Source organism: Salarias fasciatus, chromosome 6 (genome assembly GCF_902148845.1).
Source record: "Salarias fasciatus chromosome 6, fSalaFa1.1, whole genome shotgun sequence".
Lineage (NCBI taxonomy): Eukaryota > Metazoa > Chordata > Actinopteri > Blenniiformes > Blenniidae > Salarias > Salarias fasciatus.
The window spans coordinates 20,360,951-20,380,714 of record NC_043750.1 but is presented as its reverse complement, the minus strand read 5'-3'; the positions used below and the strand labels follow the sequence as shown (position 1 = coordinate 20,380,714).

The window sequence follows — 19,764 nt, the reverse complement described above, 5'->3', positions numbered from 1 at the left end:
GAGGGAGTGTACAAGAAGAGGTGGGGCACGCCTGGAAAATATAGGGGGAAGAGGGCCACATTAAGCTAATTGGAAGATGAGTGCCTACTTGTAAAAGTGCTTCTAATGGCATATTTGTTTCTCTCACAGCATCACAAGGCTAATGCAGGAGAGTGGAGTTGTTAGACTTACTGTAGTAAGGACTACTGGGGCTGCAAATGTGTTTCAACACCCCTCAGACACTCATTTTAAACCACAACATATTTTTCTTATTGTTGATAGTTTATTAATTTTGTTGGGTGCTGTTGGTACAAAACAAATGTTGTGATTTGAAACCGCATCAACTGACAAAAAGAAGACCATTGTGAGAATATTGCTGATATGAACGGTGTTCTAGTCACAAAACGCTGCTTTACATGCTGCCTGGATTTGAGAGAAGAAAAAAAAAGCACAAACATCTGCCAGCTTCAATCTTTCATATCATTTTCAAAACTGATTCGTTTCCTGCTTGATTTTGTTTGGACTCTTTGCTCCAAGCACCACCCCAACCCAATCTTCTTGATTATTGGCCTTCAAAAGTCAAATTGACCAGTCACGGCCGAGCGCTGCGATAGCCCCTCTCAGACAGGGCCCGTTGCACGGCAGAACTGCTGACCTACCCTGACAGCTGACTGGCCTTTGCTAACACTAATGGGTTGCAGTTGGGCTTGTGTCATTGTGTTTTGGCTTTTGTTTGACTTCGTGAGTGTTGAGGTGAAGACACAGGTCTGGACTGGAAGAGCATATAAAGGCTTCCAACCTCTGTATTACTCAGCAATTGAGACGGGGTTGGGTAACTGCATCTTTCTGCCATTATGTGGCTGTCTCAAACTCCAAAGAGAAATCCAGACCATTGGTGACTTCACTTCCAAAGACCGCCTCTTTTTAAGGGTGTTTTCTCCTGGATCAAGCAGTTAAAAATGGGTGGATGAATCTTATTTTAATTTTAATCATAGACTGGACAAAGGTGTGAGACAGATGGAAAACTAATGTAAAGACATTTTAAGTGAAAAAAAAAAAACACAGCAATAATAATAATGATAATAATCCTTAAAAGAAGAGCAGTCATTTTCTCTGAACTGCTTGTGAAAAATAAAGCTATATTCATTGCAACAAAGAAACTAAATTGTATTTAGTCTTTCATACTTTTTCTCACAGTTGTGTTTGCAGACCAACTTAATGCGTAACACAATTTGATCTTTTTTGTTACTAGAAAAAATAAAAGAAGCTGCACTTCTCAGAACTACAATTTCTTAAGAAATATTCTGGTTGTGGAACTATTTAGAGATTCACTTTTTAATCTGCTTTCATTTTTTTGTTTCAATTAAATCAGATGGAAGTACTAATACCCAGATGGCCGTGCAGTATGAAATAATAGTGTCCAGGCTAGAATTTAAAGTCATACCTCCAGGCTAAAACTCCAGAGCGCACACAGAATGAAAGTGTAAAATGTTTTTTAATGTATATTTAACAACAAATACCCCAGTGACTATTGATGTTTCTTCTCAGAAGAATCTATTCCTCCAGTATTTCTGAGGGCATGATATGAAACCACTCACACTTTTATTTTCTCTGTTTCTCTCCTCTTCCTCTGTGTCTCTCCCATACTCTCTCCCTCGCTCTCTTTTTCTTTTGCTGACTCTCTTTAAACATTTATCTTCTGTTTTCTCCTTACAGGCCCTTTGTGCTTTGTGATGTTGGTTTTTACAGCTTTTTACTCACCAGAGTTCCCATTTATCTTTTATAGATGCCAGTAGCTTGGAGCACATCAGAAATGTTACCATTTCAGTGTGACTAATTGTCGTCGCCTGCGTTACTCCCTTGATGTCACTTTTGCACAGTCCCAACAGATTCTATGTGAACTGTAGAATTTACACCCTGTCAGACTGCTGTCTGGCCTTGTTCACAAAAACATGTTTACTACGATGCCTAGAGTGATAACAAATAGTGTTGGGTGACGATCCTGCTAAGAGCACTGTACTATTTTCAGTGCTATGAAGGTTGCAGACGAGAGTTCCTGGTTAAACCTTCATTGCCTTAATCTCAGTGAGTCCAGTTATTTCTCAGAATTTGCATAGATGTGAAGTTTTTTTTTTTGTTTTTTTTTTAATGACATCAAAGCTTCAGAAGACACTGGACAACTAAACCTTTGTATTTGCAATAATGAGCAAGTCTCAGCAATGGAGTTCTCATATCTTACAGAACATGAAATGCTTGTGCCAACAATATATTTTGTGATGTGGAAATGGCCCATTTATTTCTTCTTTTTTTCCTTGGAATGCCACAGTCAGTTTGTTGTTCACATGGCTATTCATTACATTTGACCACTCTTCTTTAGAGCGAAAAAGTATTGGACTTTTGAAAGCTCATAAGCTATATAGTATTTATATATAAATTAACAACATTATTACACTCTTATGACACTATTCCCTCAACAAAATAATTAATATTCTTGAAAAGAATAATTCAAATTGGACCGTCAACAAATAAGTTGTTGTTTTTTTTTTGTTTTTGTTTTTTTTTTTGCTTTTTTCTTTGATTTTCCAAACTTATTTTGTCTATACTTACTATATAAGCTTTTGACCTTCCTCAAGCATTTCGATGAGCATCAACCTTTGAAAAAAAAAAAATCACAGAAAGTCCCACAGTTTTTGTAAAAATCTACTGATATTTGTTCTGTACAGTAGGAGTCAAGTCAGGGTTCACATTTTTAAGAAGTCAGTCTCAACATCAGCATTGTTAGAATCTTCAGTGTCACAGAGACATGCTAATCGTCTTTTGTCTGTTGTCTGGATTTGTTTTCTAAAAACTGAAAGACTTGCCAAGTCTGCTCATGGTGTAATTATTGGTTGCATTTACAAGACTTGTTTTCTGAGACAAAAAAAAACCATGAATGACTGAAGAGCTGGTGAAAAGCAGGGACAGTGGAGGAGGGAGATTTTCGATAAGGCTCTTTTAGTTACATGTCGCTCCAGGGGTCTCTGAATTTCATGAGCAGAAAAATTCACCCGTACAAACTAACCCTTGCTCCATTTCTCCTTTGACCACACTGATTATGCACAATCAATAAAGGTTTATATTTTTGTCTTCTCTCTTGTCTCTTCTGGGGCATCTAGGATGCTGCAGGCAAGGTCCTGGACCGATGGACCATCATGTCCCGAGAAGAAGAGATCATCACCCTGCAGCAGTTCCTGCGCTTTGGAGAGACCAAGTCTATTGTGGAGCTGATGGCCATACAGGAGAAGGAAGGTCAGGCAGTTACAGTTCCCTCTTCCAAGACAGACTCCGGGATTAGGACATTCATTGAAAGCAACAACAGGACCCGCAGCCCGGGGCTCTTGACACATCTGGAAAACAGCAGCCCATCCAGCATTCATCACTTTGAGAATATCCCCAACAGCTTAGCCTTCCTCCTGCCTTTCCAGTACATCAACCCGGTCTCCGCTCCCATGCTTGGCTTACCCCCCAACGGCCTGCCTATGGAGCAATCTGCTCTCCGACTCAGGGAGCCCAGCCTGCCAAGTCAAGGAGAGCAGGTGGACACCAGTGAATCGGAAGTGTCCCTATCGCCCTTCCGCACAGGTCAGAGCCCAAGTCGTGGAGCGCTGGGAACCATGAACAACAACACTGAACCCAAGACAGAAGCCAATAATCGGGCATCTCCTATCTCTCCAACCCCTTCCACCCAGCAGGCTCAGCAGCAGCAACAGCAGACACAGCTTCAGCAGCAACAACAGCAGCAGCAGCAGGGCCAATCTCAGTCCCAAAGCCAAAATCAGCAATCCAACAGTTTGAATGACCACCAGGTCCACCACCACTTCGTAAAGGAAGAGCACTCTAAAGCTATCAGCCATCCTTCCTTTTCTTCCAAGATGCATCGCATGCGCCGCATGGGCGCCACCTCCCGCAAGGGACGTGTGTGCTGCAACTCTTGTGGGAAAACCTTTTACGATAAAGGTACACTTAAAATACACTATAATGCTGTACACTTGAAGATTAAGCATCGCTGTACCATTGAGGGCTGCAATATGGTCTTCAGCTCACTACGCAGCCGCAACCGCCACAGTGCCAATCCAAACCCACGGTTGCACATGCCCATGCTGCGCAACAATCGTGACAAGGACCTAATTCGTGCCAATTCAACCAGTGGTACGCCCGTAATCTCAAGCACCAAAAATGGTGGCTTCACACTCACCAGCCCCGGACGGCCCCCACTGGGCTTCACCACCCCGCCGGTAGACCCAATGCTTCAGTCACCCCTGCAAAGTCCGCTGGTGTTCCCTTCCCTAAAATCAGTGCAGCCAGTCCAGCCAGTGCCACCATTCTACCGAACACTACTGTCCCCCGCAGACCTTGTCAGCCCTCCAGTGTCACTGCCCACCAGTCCCATCATGCCCACTACCACAAACAGTACCACCCTGATGGATCAGCAACAGCAGATCTTAGCTGCAGCAGCTGTGTCTTCACACAATAATATTCATATGTCTGAGGGAGGACCCATGTCCCACCGCTTACCGACACCTAGTGCCAATCAGGACTTCACCACTGGCAACAGTGACCCGACGCCCAAAAAGAAGCCTCGTAAATCGAGCATGCCAGTTAAAATTGAGAAGGAAGTAATTGATGTAGCGGATGAGTACGAGGACAAAGATGAGGATGATGATGACATGCACCATAATCACCACCATCACCAGTCGTCCCTGCTTCACAACAACGTCAAAATGAATGGAAACTGTAACAGCAGCAACAACGGTGGCAGCGGTACTGGGAACCACAGTGGTGGCAGCGGGCAGCAGTCTCCCTCCCAGGATGAGATGAGCCCCGGATTAGCGCTACGGGGAATGATGAGGACAAGTGAAGATGAATGTCGGGAAGGAACCGGTAGTGATAGCCGAGGGGGAGCTGCTGAGCTGCGCTGTATGGACAGCTTCACCTCTGAGGATCAGGATCACGAGAGAGACTTTGAGAATGAGTCTGAAACATCTGACTCCAAGATGTTCTATCGAGATGAACTGATGGACGTCGAGGAACATCAAAAGCATAACAGGGGTGGAAGAATGGACAAGGACCACGATGATGAGGGGAGTGAGGAGGTTCATTTGAGAAAGGAAATGGACGGAAAGGGCCATTCCTCGCCCTCCCCTCATCAGCCTGCTATCAAGATCAAGGAAGAACTGAATGATCCTACTTATGACATGTTCTGCATGGGCCAGTATGGCCTCTATAACGGAGGCATGGCAGCAGCTGCTGCCGCTGCTGCGAGCATGGCTGCTCTGCATGAGAGCTTCATCTCGTCGATGGGATACGGCGCAAGTCCACCCAAATTCCCTTCTTCTCAATCGCCAGAGGGAGACCCATGTTCAAGTCCCGACCCCAAGATCTGCTATGTGTGTAAGAAGAGCTTCAAGAGCTCCTATAGCATGAAACTGCACTACAAAAATGTGCACCTCAAAGAGATGCATGTGTGCACTGTGGCTGGCTGCAACGCTGCTTTCCCTTCCCGGAGAAGCCGAGACAGGTTAGTGATAGAGTATAATAATCTTTTTTAGTATAGCTGTAACAGTCACAGGTAGGTTTAACTCTGTTTTTGGAGCTGTTCTAATTCATGTAATGTCATTATTGAAGACAACAGGGAATACTAATCAAAAAGCCATGCTGAAACATAGTTTTGTATCTCGGAATGCTTTCCGTTCTTATTTTTATTTCGATGGATTGAAGTTTAACCAAAGCATTTTCAGTCTGTCACAGCCTATCACTCAACATCTGTCAGCTAATTGAATTAAACATTAAGAGCATCTGCTCTTTGTCAGGTTAAAGCTCAAAAAGTATGATGCCACGAAGAGGAACATGCGCAGACATTTAAAAGAGCACTAAGCCGTACCCGTTAACCCTCCAGCTGCAGTGTGTTGTTTACCTGCCCTCAGTCCTTCACCTTGTCATAGGGAGATGAAGGCGCATACATTAACATAGACAGCGGTTTGTCAAACCGCTGCATTTATTAGCGCATTAAGAGGTGAGGCTAGCCATATTCACCTGAGCTTGTTAACACATATCAGTTCCACACATTCACCCTCCAGAATATATGTGCCTGAGCAGCAGTGGCAGCTGGTTGATGCCACAACACATGCTGGAGGTACATAATATCACCTGTGCCCCAAATTGGCAAAAACCTCTCTTTAACTGTATATTGTATCTAGCAAGTGACTACTAAAAGTTTTTGAAGTTTTTGAGTTCATTTTGAGTACCATTATACCACTATTCAGAATGAAAGTGTTCTTTCTATATCATCAGGAATAGTTGGTTGTGAATTCATGTTTCTAAAAAAATGGCAACATATCCCGCCATGACAAATTCTTCCCAGTAGCAATGTTGCATTATTCTTCAGTGTTTTAATCTCCTCTCCCATCATGTCAGCTTCACCACTGATACCTCCCTCTTCCAAAACTCACTTTTCCTTTTCTACTCGCAGCCTTTTATTACATTTGCTTCAGTGACATCTGTTCCTCGCACTGTTTGTTCATTAGCAGTTTGTAAATAGAGCAGGTGATTCTGGGGCTGTATTGGAAGTGGCTGTAATGGGGGAACAGGGGAGCAGAGCAGGAGACAAGTTAGTGAAAGTGCAAGCCTGCTACTCACCCGACACAGCTGTGTCGGCAGGCCTCAGTGTGGTGTACTGCCACCGAGGCGCATTGTTAGCGCCCTGCTTCCGTCGAAGCGTAAGGAGAAGCTGAAGCCCAGGGCAAGATCAGGCCAATGTACAACATGTAGACACACACACAGGCTTCCAAATTTGTACACAGTCTTTTACACTAGTAAGAATAGATCCCAAAGAAAGGTGTTTGTACACACAGGGTGTGATTTAAGAAGATTAAACAAATGGAGAGACGTCTTCTGTATAGGTGGGTGGAGGTGTGGTGTTGTTCTTTACTCTGGATTTAAATTTATCCAAACTATACTCAGCTGAATTATAATAAATGCGATGAAGATGAATCAAAATGATTAAGAGAGAGAGAACCATGAATGTAGCAGATAATAGAATTCCAGCCAGTGTAGAAGGTCTAACCTCACTGCCTTGTATTTTCAAAGTAAGAGCATGTAACTAGCTGACTTTTGATAATGCTTTAAAATGCCTTTGGATCACACAACCAAAAACTATTTTCATATGAGGCTCCTTTAGAAATCTGACAAACATAATTTGCTGCTTAGCATGAGGTTACATATGACGTGTGATCGTAAGATTGAAGGAGTGAGTTTCACTCATGACACAAGGATTTTGAATCAGAAAACAAATCCTTAAGTGTTTTCTGCTGTCTTTAATCACTGAGCTGAATACACTCAGCTGAAAGAGAAGTTCAATACACACTACTTCTGTGGATGAAATATTTTGAAATATGCACACACAGCATTAAAGTCTGATTGGTGGATTAGTGATCCACATCAATGCTATGATGCTAATTCAGTTAAGCCTTTTGGTTTTCACAAATATATGGCTATATGTCTTTACAAAAGCCAGCGGTGAGACGGGGGGAGGGGGGGCAACAGGCAGTTTAGAGTTCAGACCGTATCTCCATGGAAGTGTACGTGTGTGTGACAGTTTGACTCCACATGATGAGAAACATCAGCAGTATGAATGCCATTCAAACACATTAAAGTGGCAGAGCATGTGGGAGACAGAGATAACTTTGCTCCAAGGAAGGACAATCTGCTAGGAGAATTATGCATTTTTAAGCCATGCGTGTTCAGAGTTGCTTTGCGTGGATGAGACTGAAACACACTATTGTTTCCATACTTTCCCTGATAGCATATGGGACATATTACTCAGCTGCAGGTTCAAAGAGGGAACAAAACAAAGAGAGAACAACGGGGCCTAGCAAGAGAAAGCCTGGGCTTCAGGAAGAGTCAATACACAAGCCGTGCGCTCTCATCAAATCTGTCCCTGGGTAATCCTCTAATGGTGTAATGTATGTTTGAGTGTAATGGTAGCAATAAAATTGGCACATAATTTAGTTGTTTTCATCAGGGCATTTGCTATTACAAGATTAAGAAACTGCATGTACAAATTTATCTGAACAAATAATGCTGATTACAAGTAAATCTGATAAGTCAAATTGCATTCTTTCTCCTAATTTGATTCTTCTATTTTTGCCAACAGCGTTGGCAGTTCAAATTAATAGCCAGCTCTTTTCTATGGCACAATAGATAAAACATATGACTTAATAGTACTTAACTTCACAGAAATAATCGCTGAAAAATCAGGGGAGCATTGAAATAAAATCATTTTGAATTCTAATAAGACAAAGATAAATCAGTGCTTATCTGCAGCTGATTTTCAGCTGATTATTATATAGTGAGGCAGCATAAAAACACTCAGACCTGCCAGGTTTCCTCCTCTGCTAAACCGCTATAAACTTCAACAGCAAGCAACAGGAAAGTCCTCTGCATATCACAAGAGCCCACTGACCGAGCGAAAAGCCAAAGACACGTAAACACAACTTCAGACAACAGCATCAAAAGCTCGTGTATCAAAGTAAAGAAGAAAACGGAGAAGAGGTCATTTGATCTGAAGAGAAAAACAACTCAGAGCAGAACAGAATAGGACACACCGTAAATGTACTGCAAAGGTGAAAAAAAAAAAATCACTCTTATTAGAGATTTTGAATTTTGCTTGTTAGTTCAGTAGATTGAATATAAGACATTAAACAGTGGATACTGCGCACGTTATTGTGCACAGGGAGAAAAGCATAATTTACTGCACCAATGAGCATGCATGCCATATGTGTGTTTCTGAGTGTAAAACAGAGCTAAAAGTATGTGTGCATTGTTTCTCAGTGAGATGTTTTTCCCGCCAGCCTTGGAAGTAAATGATTGCCTATTTATTGTTGGGAGTAAGCAGCACTGGCACAAGTGCTGAAGATTAACTGGTGGAAAGTAATCATCACCATTATTATCCCCGTTAATCATCATCTTTCTTAAACCGGTGGCAAGACTTGCCTCACTTATTTTCTATTTATCAGCCCATCCAACTTTTATTTCTAACCTTCACCCCAACATCTTAACCTGCTCCTTCTGTGTCGTAGCGGCAGGCAGGTGTCCTCTCTCTCCCACATTCCCATGATGCAGCCCGTGTTCCCCGCATGGGCCACTGCGAGCGGAGAGAGTGAAGGTTAATTATGTTGGAGAGTCTCTTTCCTTCCCTCCTTCCTCCATCCTTTTCCCTCAGTCCCCTCACGGCATGTGGGCCCGGCTCCTCCACTCCACAATCAGCTCTCCGTTTGTCTCTTATAAACAAAGGGCATACTGCTCATAGAGGAAATATCTCAGTCCAAAAAAAAGAAACCTCAACTCTTATAAATATCCGCTGAATAAAAGCTGGAGACATGAAATAGTACACCCCTTTGGTTTATCACTGACAGCTTAATTATGATTCATTTTGTGGAGTAAAAAAGGATTTTTTTTCATTGTTATATGAATAACATATAGACGCTCATTTTTAACCACCGACTGAGTTATAAAGCTATTAGTAGCTTAAAAAAAATAACTTGCAAATAAAAAGTTTTATTTATTGTGATTTATAAAAAATGTATATTTACTATAAAACAATCCATTTGATCATAGAACCTAAATAACTGTTTAGGTTTTTGCCATTTATTTTTTTAATCTTGAAGAAGCTAAAACAATGCAAAGGGGACGTAACAGTGACAGAGAGTGATAAATGTTACAAAAACTGTTTTCCTCCCACTTATACCCAAAACCTCATAACACACCCCGAATGGCAGGAAAGACAAAGAACCAGCGATGTCAGTTTAATACCACTCAGCCTTCCATCTCATTTACGCATTATGAGTCATTTAGACGACGTACACACTTGTATTCGCCCATATTTGCACCAAAACAAGGCCAAGGGCCATCAGATGAACCTAAAGATGATTAACGCCGATTGGGACAAGCGCAGACTCACTGCGCCTCCTCTGCACAGCCCCTCTCCGGAGGCCTCCCCCATCTTTTGGGCGAAGATGAGACTGTCAAATTGGTTTGCCAGCCACATTACTGGCCAGCAGGGAGGTAGAGAGAGGAAGGAAGGAAGGAAGGAAGGAAGGAAGGAGAAGAGTTAGCAAACTAAAAAGGAGTAATAGAGGTGGAGGGTAGAGGGAGTGTCGTGGGAAGTAAGGCAGAAAGCCCAAAGTCTGATAAAAGAATGGATAAGGCATTCTGTCCAGATTCAACTGATGTATTGAGCATCAATAAAAACAATGTTTAACATAAGCTATTCATTTTTTTATTATTTTAGTGGCTACACCTGATTCTCAGTTCATTTCTGTATAATAGAAAAGCTGTAGTGGTAACCGTGAATGTTTTGTCATTTAAATGCGTACATTTTCTGACAATGTGGTGTGCATTCTATCAACTGTAGCCGTTCTGCAGACTACTTACAGCATGGTACTTAGCATGTTTGACTTTACTAGATAGCCATGGTTAACTTAGAGCTTATTAGCAGTGAGAAGGTGTTGTGTTAGAGATGGAGACATGTTGCAAAGGACCTGCCTACCTGAGCATCATCAACAGCATCCTGAACTTCAGGCTTAACTGAGCAGATCTGTGGCTTCATCCTTGATCGCACCTCAAGCCTATCGCTCGCCGTGCCCAATGAAACTATGCCCATTCTCCTATGAAATGATGATCACTGCTCATGGCATACTTCAGTATGTGGAAGTGCTCTGGTGTCTCTCTGCCAAGAGTCCACACATGCATTTGACAGAGATACAGCGCTGCAGACATTGAATCATGACTCCCATATTTTATCCATAAGTAAACGCCATATGGGTGCAACTGCACTATCAAAGGATAAAAAAGAACAAAGGATTTATATAGTCTTTTTGATCAAAGTCTCACTATATGGGAGTAGTATATTTTCTGTTTTCACACACACAAACACACATGAGCACGTGCAAAGACACACATGCAGTGACAGCCACGGCCAATCGATTTGCCATGCTCTCTTTCCACAATGCTGACGATGCTCGAGTGGACAGGCTCCTGGTTGCTTGGTTCACAGAAAAGGGTCCCTCAAATGAATGTATTTTCACCTCTTGCAGGACAATGTCGGATAGGGAAGTAAATAATTAAAGGAAAGGGACCCTTTTTGACTGCATCAACCCTGCCACTGCTGGTAAGCTCTACTATCCATTGTGACTCCATTTTTGCCCGTCCTGCTCAGGATGACCTTTTTTTCCTTTTCCCTTTTTTTTTTTCAAAATTTCATTTTGTTTTACGCACATGTGCCCTCCCTGCATGGAAACCCTTCACATTAAAGGCACTGAGTGTTTGCATTTCTTTGATTTGTTTCATTTGATTTGCGTGCTCAGCTGATCTGTGAGGAGCAGGCCGTGTGTATGTCAAAGCTGACGCTGGTCATTGGTTGCTTACGTTTCCTTTCTGTGTTATGCAGTTTTTATTGTGACATGTGTGCCGTGGGTCCCTTTTTTTTCCCCCCTCAGTCTTCCTCGGCAGCTGTGAAATTGGAGCAAAAGGGCACTGAATTACATTTTCAAGCCCATTTCACTTTGCATCCTTTAGCATGGCTTTGTGTGCTCGCTGAAATCCTCTCTAATTGTATCCTGGCTTAAGCATGGCACTTGTTACCGAGTTTCTATCATCAGCTGTAGCACATTGTGTGATACAGTTTGCCTTGTGTTTGGGAAAAATGCCCATCTTAATTAAATCCAGAGCTACATAAAGACATGTTCATTGAGGTGCTCGATTAAGCCACCTCCAATAGGGAACGAATGCAATAATGCTGTCAGGGCCTAGTGCTAATATGCTATCCAGTTCCCCTCGATTATCACATTACCACAGCTCGAATCAATTGATAAACTCCCATTCAATATGGTGGAGTATTTAATTGAGTCAGACTGTATTGGATTTGAGGGCTGAGCAGTGCAGACATGCTGACAGTGGTAAACACTAGCAGGATGCTCTCTTGCTCTCTCCCATTGCTGTGTTAGAGCACTTTGTCTGCAGAGAGCTACAGGATGGATTTCTGTGTGTGAGAGAGTGTGTGTGTGTGTGTGTGTGTGTGTGCGTGAGCGAGAGAGAGAGAGAGAGAGAGAAAGACCGTTTAAGCTCAGTATCACTTCATGAAAGTAAGGTGACTTGACAATATGTAAAAAAAAATTCATCGTATGAATGAAAAAAGAAAATCACAGACATTGCTTTTGGTAATTAAAAAACTGATGCACATTTGTATCCACCTGTATCAATATGATCAATAACAATGTTTCTTTTCCCACATTAGGCACAGCTCCAACATCAACCTGCACCGCAAACTGCTGACCAAAGAGCTGGACGACATTGTCCTGGACCCCCAACACTTGCCACTGCCCAAGGACCTGCGAGCCGAGTTACTGGCCAAGATCTACGCTGGCCACCACATGGGCCTGGACCCTATTTCTGGGATTGGCTTCGGAGGCGCCGGCCTTGGGCCCGCTGGCCTGAACTACATTGCTCATTCCCCCATGAGCAATGAGTTTCCCCACCATTCTCTCAACCTGAAAAACAACCACACCAACGGCTTCTCCCGGGGCCAGTCCGACGACTACATGGTGTTGGACCTGAGCACTACGTCCAGTGTTCAATCCAGCAGCAGCGTCCATTCCTCACACGAGTCTGATGAGGGCAGCGACGAAGGAATCCTACTGGACGACCTGGAGGAGGAGGGAGACGAGGATGAGGAAGAGGGGAACAGCGAGGGAGAGGACTTCTCCCAGCGGGCCGAAAGGGGGCACCCGGTCGAGACTGGAGAACTCAAGGAAGGACGAGACGAGGGGTTGGACCCCTCCTCACCGTTCCTCCTTTCATCCGCGGGGGGCAGCAACAGCAGCAGCGGCGGGATCCTTTGTAACATCTGCCACAAAATGTACAGCAACAAAGGGACCCTGCGTGTGCACTACAAGACTGTGCACTTGCGCGAGATGCACAAGTGCAAAATCCCTGGTTGCAATATGGTGTTCAGCTCCGTGCGCAGCCGCAATCGACATTCTCAGAACCCCAACCTCCATAAAAACATGCCCTTCTCGACAATAATAGACTAAAGAAAGACTCCTGTCAGTGTGCCCGCTCCTCCCCTCATTCCTCATCCTAATTCCCCATCAAAAGACCATCAAATACAAGCCTGTATGCCTCTTCCCGTCCTCTGTAAGTCATCGCAGGACATTTCTATCTCCATCTTATAAAATTAATTGACTCTAAGTGCAGTTTATAATTGTGTCCTTTGACTTTTCCTTCTTTGGAAGAACAGAATGACACTCTCGAGTGAAGAGTTTGCTTTATAACAAAACTGCAGCCGGTATTTTTTATCATACTTCCCCCTCACCCCTCATCTTTTCCTTTCTAATTCTCCCCACTTTGTGTTGACGTCCATCTCCAAAGAACCCATTCAAACTCTTATTTGTGACTTTGCCTGCAGAAATGATAGTATTGAGAAAAAGAAAATCTTTGTGTATGTATTTGTGTAATGATAGCTTTTAAATGAACCCCTTACAAAAGCATGAACGCTTCATTTGTAGATAATGTCCCAAGAGGCTTTTGGTGTACAAGATTTGTGTTGATGGTTGTTTGCTTCTTTTCTCTCTCTTTATGGTTTTATGTTACAGTCCCGTACAATACTTCCAGCTATAGGCAAGAAAGAGGTAGCATCTTTACTAGCTTGACTCATTTATGTTAGCTTCAAAGACACATTTTAAAACTGAGTCCTAGGGAAAAAAAGAATATCATGTGACTTGTTTTATCTACCTGTTAGATATTCAGAGGTTGCCGGCATGCTTTTTTGGGCTCCTACACTGATATCATTCTCTGTATTTCTATTGATTTTTTTTTTTTTTTTTTTTTTTTTGTCTATTATGTTTATGAGCTTTAGTATACCAATTCAGTTTTTGCACTTTGCATCTATACAAGGGGATGTGTAATATTATTATGATGAGGATTTTTTGCAATGGTGACTTTAGGTGTTGTTTGGGGTCATTGATGGCTACGGTGCCGAAAGAAGTGACAGTAACCTTCAACATACTTGTGCCAGTTTCTTTTTGCACATGCTCAGTTTCAAAGAAAGTTTCACGAGAGAAAACACCTGGCCTTCCTGAACAAAACCTGACATCTTTTCCCATTGCTAAAAGAAAAAAAAAAAAAAACACATTAGGAAACTGTGTCCAAAGTGTCTTGTTTCAAAACAAATCCAGGTCATGTTGAGTATGAACTGCTGATTCATAAACACAGAAGAGTCAATAAGGATAAATTCGCTCCTCCTTCTCGGCCTAAGGAGTTCTGTGAATGTTTGTCAAAATCACTAAATTGAAGTCTGAGGTTTATCTGTCTAAAGCATGCAATTATTTTGTCAAACAAAGTCAGTGGTGCAGGAGCTGGTGTTTGTCCTCTCGAAAGGCATACTAATGAAATATCAGTGTCCCACAGGTTTCGAAAAGGAGAGAAAAAAAAGATGAAAATAGTCTTTCAACTGTGACCAAAATTTGTTTTCTTCTAAAAAAAAAAAAAAGAAAAAAGAAAAAAAAAAAGCTCTTTCAGTGTGACATTGTACTTAAAAATCACACCCCATTTGATTAACATGATGCACTTGAGTCTTAAAAAGAATTGCTGTGATATTTCTCTATTGGTTTCCATCGTTTCGTGTCGGTTCCTATACTATTAAAAAAAAAAGTCACTATTTCTTAGCGAATGGTTGCAGCCATTATTAAAACATGTCCACAACTGTCATACGGTACAACTATTTCCAGTAATTGGGCAAGGTAGCCAAGGGACGGGGTATTTATTAGTGGGTGATGTATCTTCATGGAGATGTTATTTTTTCTTTTTTTCTTTTTTTTTTTTTTGTCCGGTATAAGAATATTTTTTGTAAAAAAAAAATGCAAAAAAATTGAGATTGTTCCTCAGTGTGACTTGTTTTGTCAACGTGTTCGCAATGCCATGTGTTACGTTCTAAGGAGATTCCTCCTCTTACTTGACTGGTGCTACACTCACAGTGGGAAAATATGCAGTGTTATGTGGTGTGCTGTACAGTATTCACAACACCTTACATCCATAACAGTGTTGAGTTTCACACTTAAAAGCCATTTTTGCAATACAGACGTGACCTATCGGACTGAAATATTTCATGTCTTCTTTTAGGAGTCCTTCTATGTGACACGCGCAGTTTTTTAGCCCTCTCTTCTCAAAGATAAAGAGGGCGAGACAGGGAGCTGATTCTGATGGAAAGGTTGCGGAGGTGGAAGGCTGACTAGGGAGGAAAGGATGACAGCAACGATCATTAAAAATGTGCTGCTTCTCTGTTACCTGGAGGCGTCCCGCCATCCCGGCCTCTTCTGTCTAATAACTCACTTGTCACTTCGTTACACTGCCAGACGCCAAGCTTACTGACAGGACTGTGACACTGACGGGAGAAAAAGGAGGGAAAGCGAGTGTGTGCTCCGAACAATTTAATTTGACTCATTCAATTAAGTTGGACTCAATTCATCTATTCATTTTCTACGCAAGCTTTTACTTATTCAGGGTCGCCGGCAATTCGGTTCAATTGAATTTCTTCCCTTCGCTCTGTTTTTCCCTTTGTCTGTCAGAGCGTAGTCATTTAACAGCCGCCTTACCCATTTCTTCAACCCGCCACTCACTTACCACCTCCACACGCCACAGCGCAAATCCTATAGGGACACACACTAATAGTGTATGCTTAAGTTCACCGGACGGCCATGGCATAGGAAAAAGGGATGGGTAATTGCCTGTTTATCCCAAGTGAAGGGAAAATTGAGTACAGGAACCCCTGCCTTCTCCCAGGAGTGGGTTTCACTGAGGCGCTCGCTGCCTCATTCACTCATTCGGTCCCCCAGGCCCTCGCTCTGGCAGAAATAAAAAAGTGCTACTCCGGGAACCCTGCTGTCAGCTGTCTCTCCAACACACAACCGCACAAAGCGGCGGCGCGTCCAGACGAGAGTGGCACACACTCAGAAGGATGACGAGACCTAGATGACTTGTTAACCTCTAGTGATGGAGGAGACAGAGGCAGAGAAAAATATTCTCACCGCAGGAAATGAAACTCTCCCTCTGCATTACTATTACAGCTGCACCCACTACAAAGGTTTACTAACATTCCACTACAATGAATGATGCCAACGAGAATTGAGGCAGACAAGCGAAATTCGGAGCTTTTACTAGTATTCCTTTATTTGTGACATTTTACCTGAAGAGGCCAGTGATCAAATGAAGAAAATCTTTTTTTTTAAAAGGTCATTAACTTCACAGATTGATTTGAACTCTGGAATTAATAGAGCAGCGCATACTCAAAACATCACAAGTGATCTTCACACATCCTCCTTATGTTCTTTGCTTTTTTCTAAAATAGCATCTGCAAAGCACGTTCTGTCTCATGTACATGCGCTTTACTTACAGGAGGGGGGGGGGGGGGGGGGGTCTGGTTGGTGCCCGTCAGTTGCAAATAACAATGCCTTGAAAATGGGTTGCGGGAGAGCCACGGAAGAGGGGAGCGAGGACCCCAACAGCTCATCACAAGCCTCTCCTTCACTGCCTGTTTCAGAGTGAACGAGCCGTCCCTTTTTTTTTTTTTTTTTCCTCTCCCCTGCGAGAAACAACCACCGGTTTCCTCTAGAGAAAGCCCGCAGTCTGATCTTTGCGTCTCCTAATTCTCCAACCACATGGGTTCAGGTGCATTCTGCCGTCTGGTGACCGCGTTTCTGGACGGCAGAAACCGTGTCGCTCAGAGCGCCTCAGACCACTGGAGTGGATCTTAAATATTTGATTAGAGCCGCGTCAGGCATCAATTATTCTGTGACTCCACGCAGCACACTGAGGGAGAAAGGACCGGCAAACGCCCGGGACGCCTGACCTGTTAATCACTGTCCATTTTGTTCATGTCACAGTGAGTGAGCGAGTGAGTGAGTGAGTGAGTGAGTGAGTGAGTGAGTGAGTGAGCGAGTGAGTGAGCGAGTGAGTACTAGAGGGGGCCACTGCATGCAAACTGTCCAGTTAATGTAGCCCATGGAACAAAAGTGAAATGTTTGTTGGGACAACATCACAAATATACAGATAGAAGAGAAAAGCGCATGAGTGGGTTTCTATAGATGCTTCAGTCTCATGTCTTAATTTCTTTTAATAAAAAAGAAAAAAAAAAAGCCCTCCTCATTCATTTGAACTGGAACCTGTGAAATGTTAATGATTCTGAGAGAAGAAAAATTGCTGTAAATTCAAAAAAAAAAAAGTGTTTTTCATTGTATTTTCAAATATATTTTACAGTCTTAAAGTATAAATAGCTTGAAGAGCTGGTGAATTTAGATTTTTTTATTTTCACTTGTGTGTCTTTTTTTTTTTTTTAATTGTGTATCCGATGCATTTGCGTCCGTGTCTTATGAAAAGCCCGTGTCACAGCACTGGCGCTCGACAGCATTGCATGGCTACATAGTCGCACTGCAAAGAACAAACACAGCAAAGGAGCTTGCGTCACTTTGGTGTCAAAAATGGTGATTTGGAAGCCTCATGAATACTGTACGTTACCTGAAGAGGTGTTCCCCATTTGCAGACAGAAGGAAAAAAATTGATCCTTTAAAAGAAAAAAAGAAAAAAAAACAACTCTTGTTTGTTTCTTTCTCTTTCTTTTTAACCTTTCTTGTATTTGTTTCTGTATCATAACTGTCTATGGTTTTTGCATAAAATGCATAAGGGTTTTGGGATGTAAATGGAATTTTATTCATATTTTGTCCAAATACCTCTTGTAATTTGTATCAGAATTCTTGTACAATTTTTATATTAAAGATTTATCAGTCACTGGCATTTTGTCATTGTAGTTTATTCAGGATTGCTTTTTGAATGACCAGCTTACAGTGTACTGAACAAAAAAAATCTTCAAGGGAAGTAGCTTAAAAGAACCATTGTGTGTGATGCACAAATATAAGAGTAGAGATGAAGTGTCAATCACGCCTTTTTACAGGGACTCTGTGATTTCAGCAGGTTTTACTGGGCCCTAATTACCCTGTGATAAAAATCATTAGGGAAAAGGCTATCTTGACCAATTAGTGGACGATTAGATTAATAGACTTATTAAAAGATGTACTGGCATGAGAAGAAGGGGCTGCTGGTGTTAGCATATTAGTAAGATGGTCACTGAAGGAGAGAAATAAAAGACATCAAGTACCTTTGTCTGATCATGCGGCGGAATTATATTGAAAAGGAACTGAGGAGGACAAAAATAATGAAAAATAGACATATGTGTATTATGTATTTAAAACAAGCTAGAAGTTTAATCACATTATTTAATTTTTGATATAAATTAAAAAAAACCCTAATCTGTCTGTGAAAGCTGCAACACCAACGGCACACAGCGGGCAGAAAGCCGTGACAAAAGCAACCTGTGCCGACATCGTTCCTCGTAGCTTGGGGTCAGATTACAGATGGATATGAGCCACGGCCGGGTTGTCATGTTTGCTCTGGTAACCAGCAGGAACATGATGCCTCCTCCCTCCCGTCCGTGAAAATCAAGCAGTGACACGGGCCTTATTGACCTTGAATTAGACACCAATCCTCTTTGTCACACACCAGTTCTTTGATCCCGTCATTGTTAACACACACACCACACACACACACCGTGCTGTGTGTATGGGGCCTTTGCATTGACACAGTACATTTCCTAACTTAATACATAAAAAGTAAAACTTTAAAAACTAAGGTGTCCAAATCAACCAGTGACCCCAATCTTGACCCGAATTGCAAGCTCAGCCGTGAAACCACGTGTAAAACTGTGCGTTGCTCTGCATTGAAGACCTTACAAGTATAGCGCGCCCCCAAACTGACACACACACACATGCACGCCTCTTCTGAGAATAATAGCTCTGGAAGGTATTGATTCTATGCAGGGTCAGTAACAGATACATCCCCCACTTCTGAAGGATGGCCACTCATCTTAAACACACAACACGCGCATTCACTTCCTTGGTGACAATCTCCCACAAGGGAGACAGTGGGCGAGATCCGCCATCATGCTGACCCCAGCTCTATAGCGGAATGTATTTCTGGCAGCAGTGGACCATTGATTGGTCTGAAAAACACACGGGCCCTCCGCTGACCTTTGCGAGGCAAAGCGCTTCACTATAGGAAAGTACATGCGGACAAACGAATAAGTGAGAAGCCAGGGGGGAAGTTCGCCGTGTCTGAAGAGCAAAGGGTGGAGCAGCGGACGAGGCGGGGTGTCCATCAGACCGTCAGAGGTCCGACTGACCTCACAGATTTTCAGAGCTGGTAATTCATTTGCCATCAGCCGCTTGCAGAAAGTGTCCCAGTCGATTTCTTTTTGGCTTTGTTTTTAGAATAAAGTTTAAATGCTGCATTTAAAAAAAAAAACTATTTCCAAAACACCCAAGCAAACATTTAAACAGTGTTTTAGACCTTTCAAGCATTATTCATAAACCAATGCAAACTAGGGGGGACAAAAAGAAGTACATAATGTCAACCATTACATTTGCAAATAAGTAAAAAAGATGGATAGTAAATTCTTAGGACACATCTTTTGTTTCATTACAGCCAGTAACAATCGTCTGAAAAAAAGCTAACTGTGTGTCTGCCGTTATCTGCATGCAGGACCTGCAGCTTCTACTTTGATGCTGATCCTGATGCACCATTGCCCCCAAATAATCATTTTTGTTACAGCTAATAAAAATCCTTTTTATCACTCAAAACTGATTT

The 19,764-nt window shown here is 42.4% G+C and overlaps 1 protein-coding gene across 4 annotated transcripts in view; it reads left to right on the top strand.

Moving 5' to 3' along the window:
* Positions 1-17,640, top strand: part of bnc2 (basonuclin zinc finger protein 2) — a 159,698-nt gene extending 142,058 nt beyond the window's left edge. For 3 of the 4 annotated variants that reach the window (XM_030094527.1, XM_030094528.1, XM_030094526.1), the window contains 2 exons: positions 3,135-5,536; positions 12,311-17,640. In XM_030094527.1, coding sequence (XP_029950387.1) covers positions 3,135-5,536; positions 12,311-13,106 — 3,198 coding nt within the window. In that variant the 3' untranslated portion in view covers positions 13,107-17,640. Of the gene's footprint in view, positions 1-3,134; positions 5,537-11,111; positions 11,186-12,310 lie in introns of all 4 variants that reach the window. The other variant, XM_030094529.1, reaches the window with a different exon arrangement.
* The last annotated feature ends 2,124 nt before the right edge of the window (positions 17,641-19,764 follow it).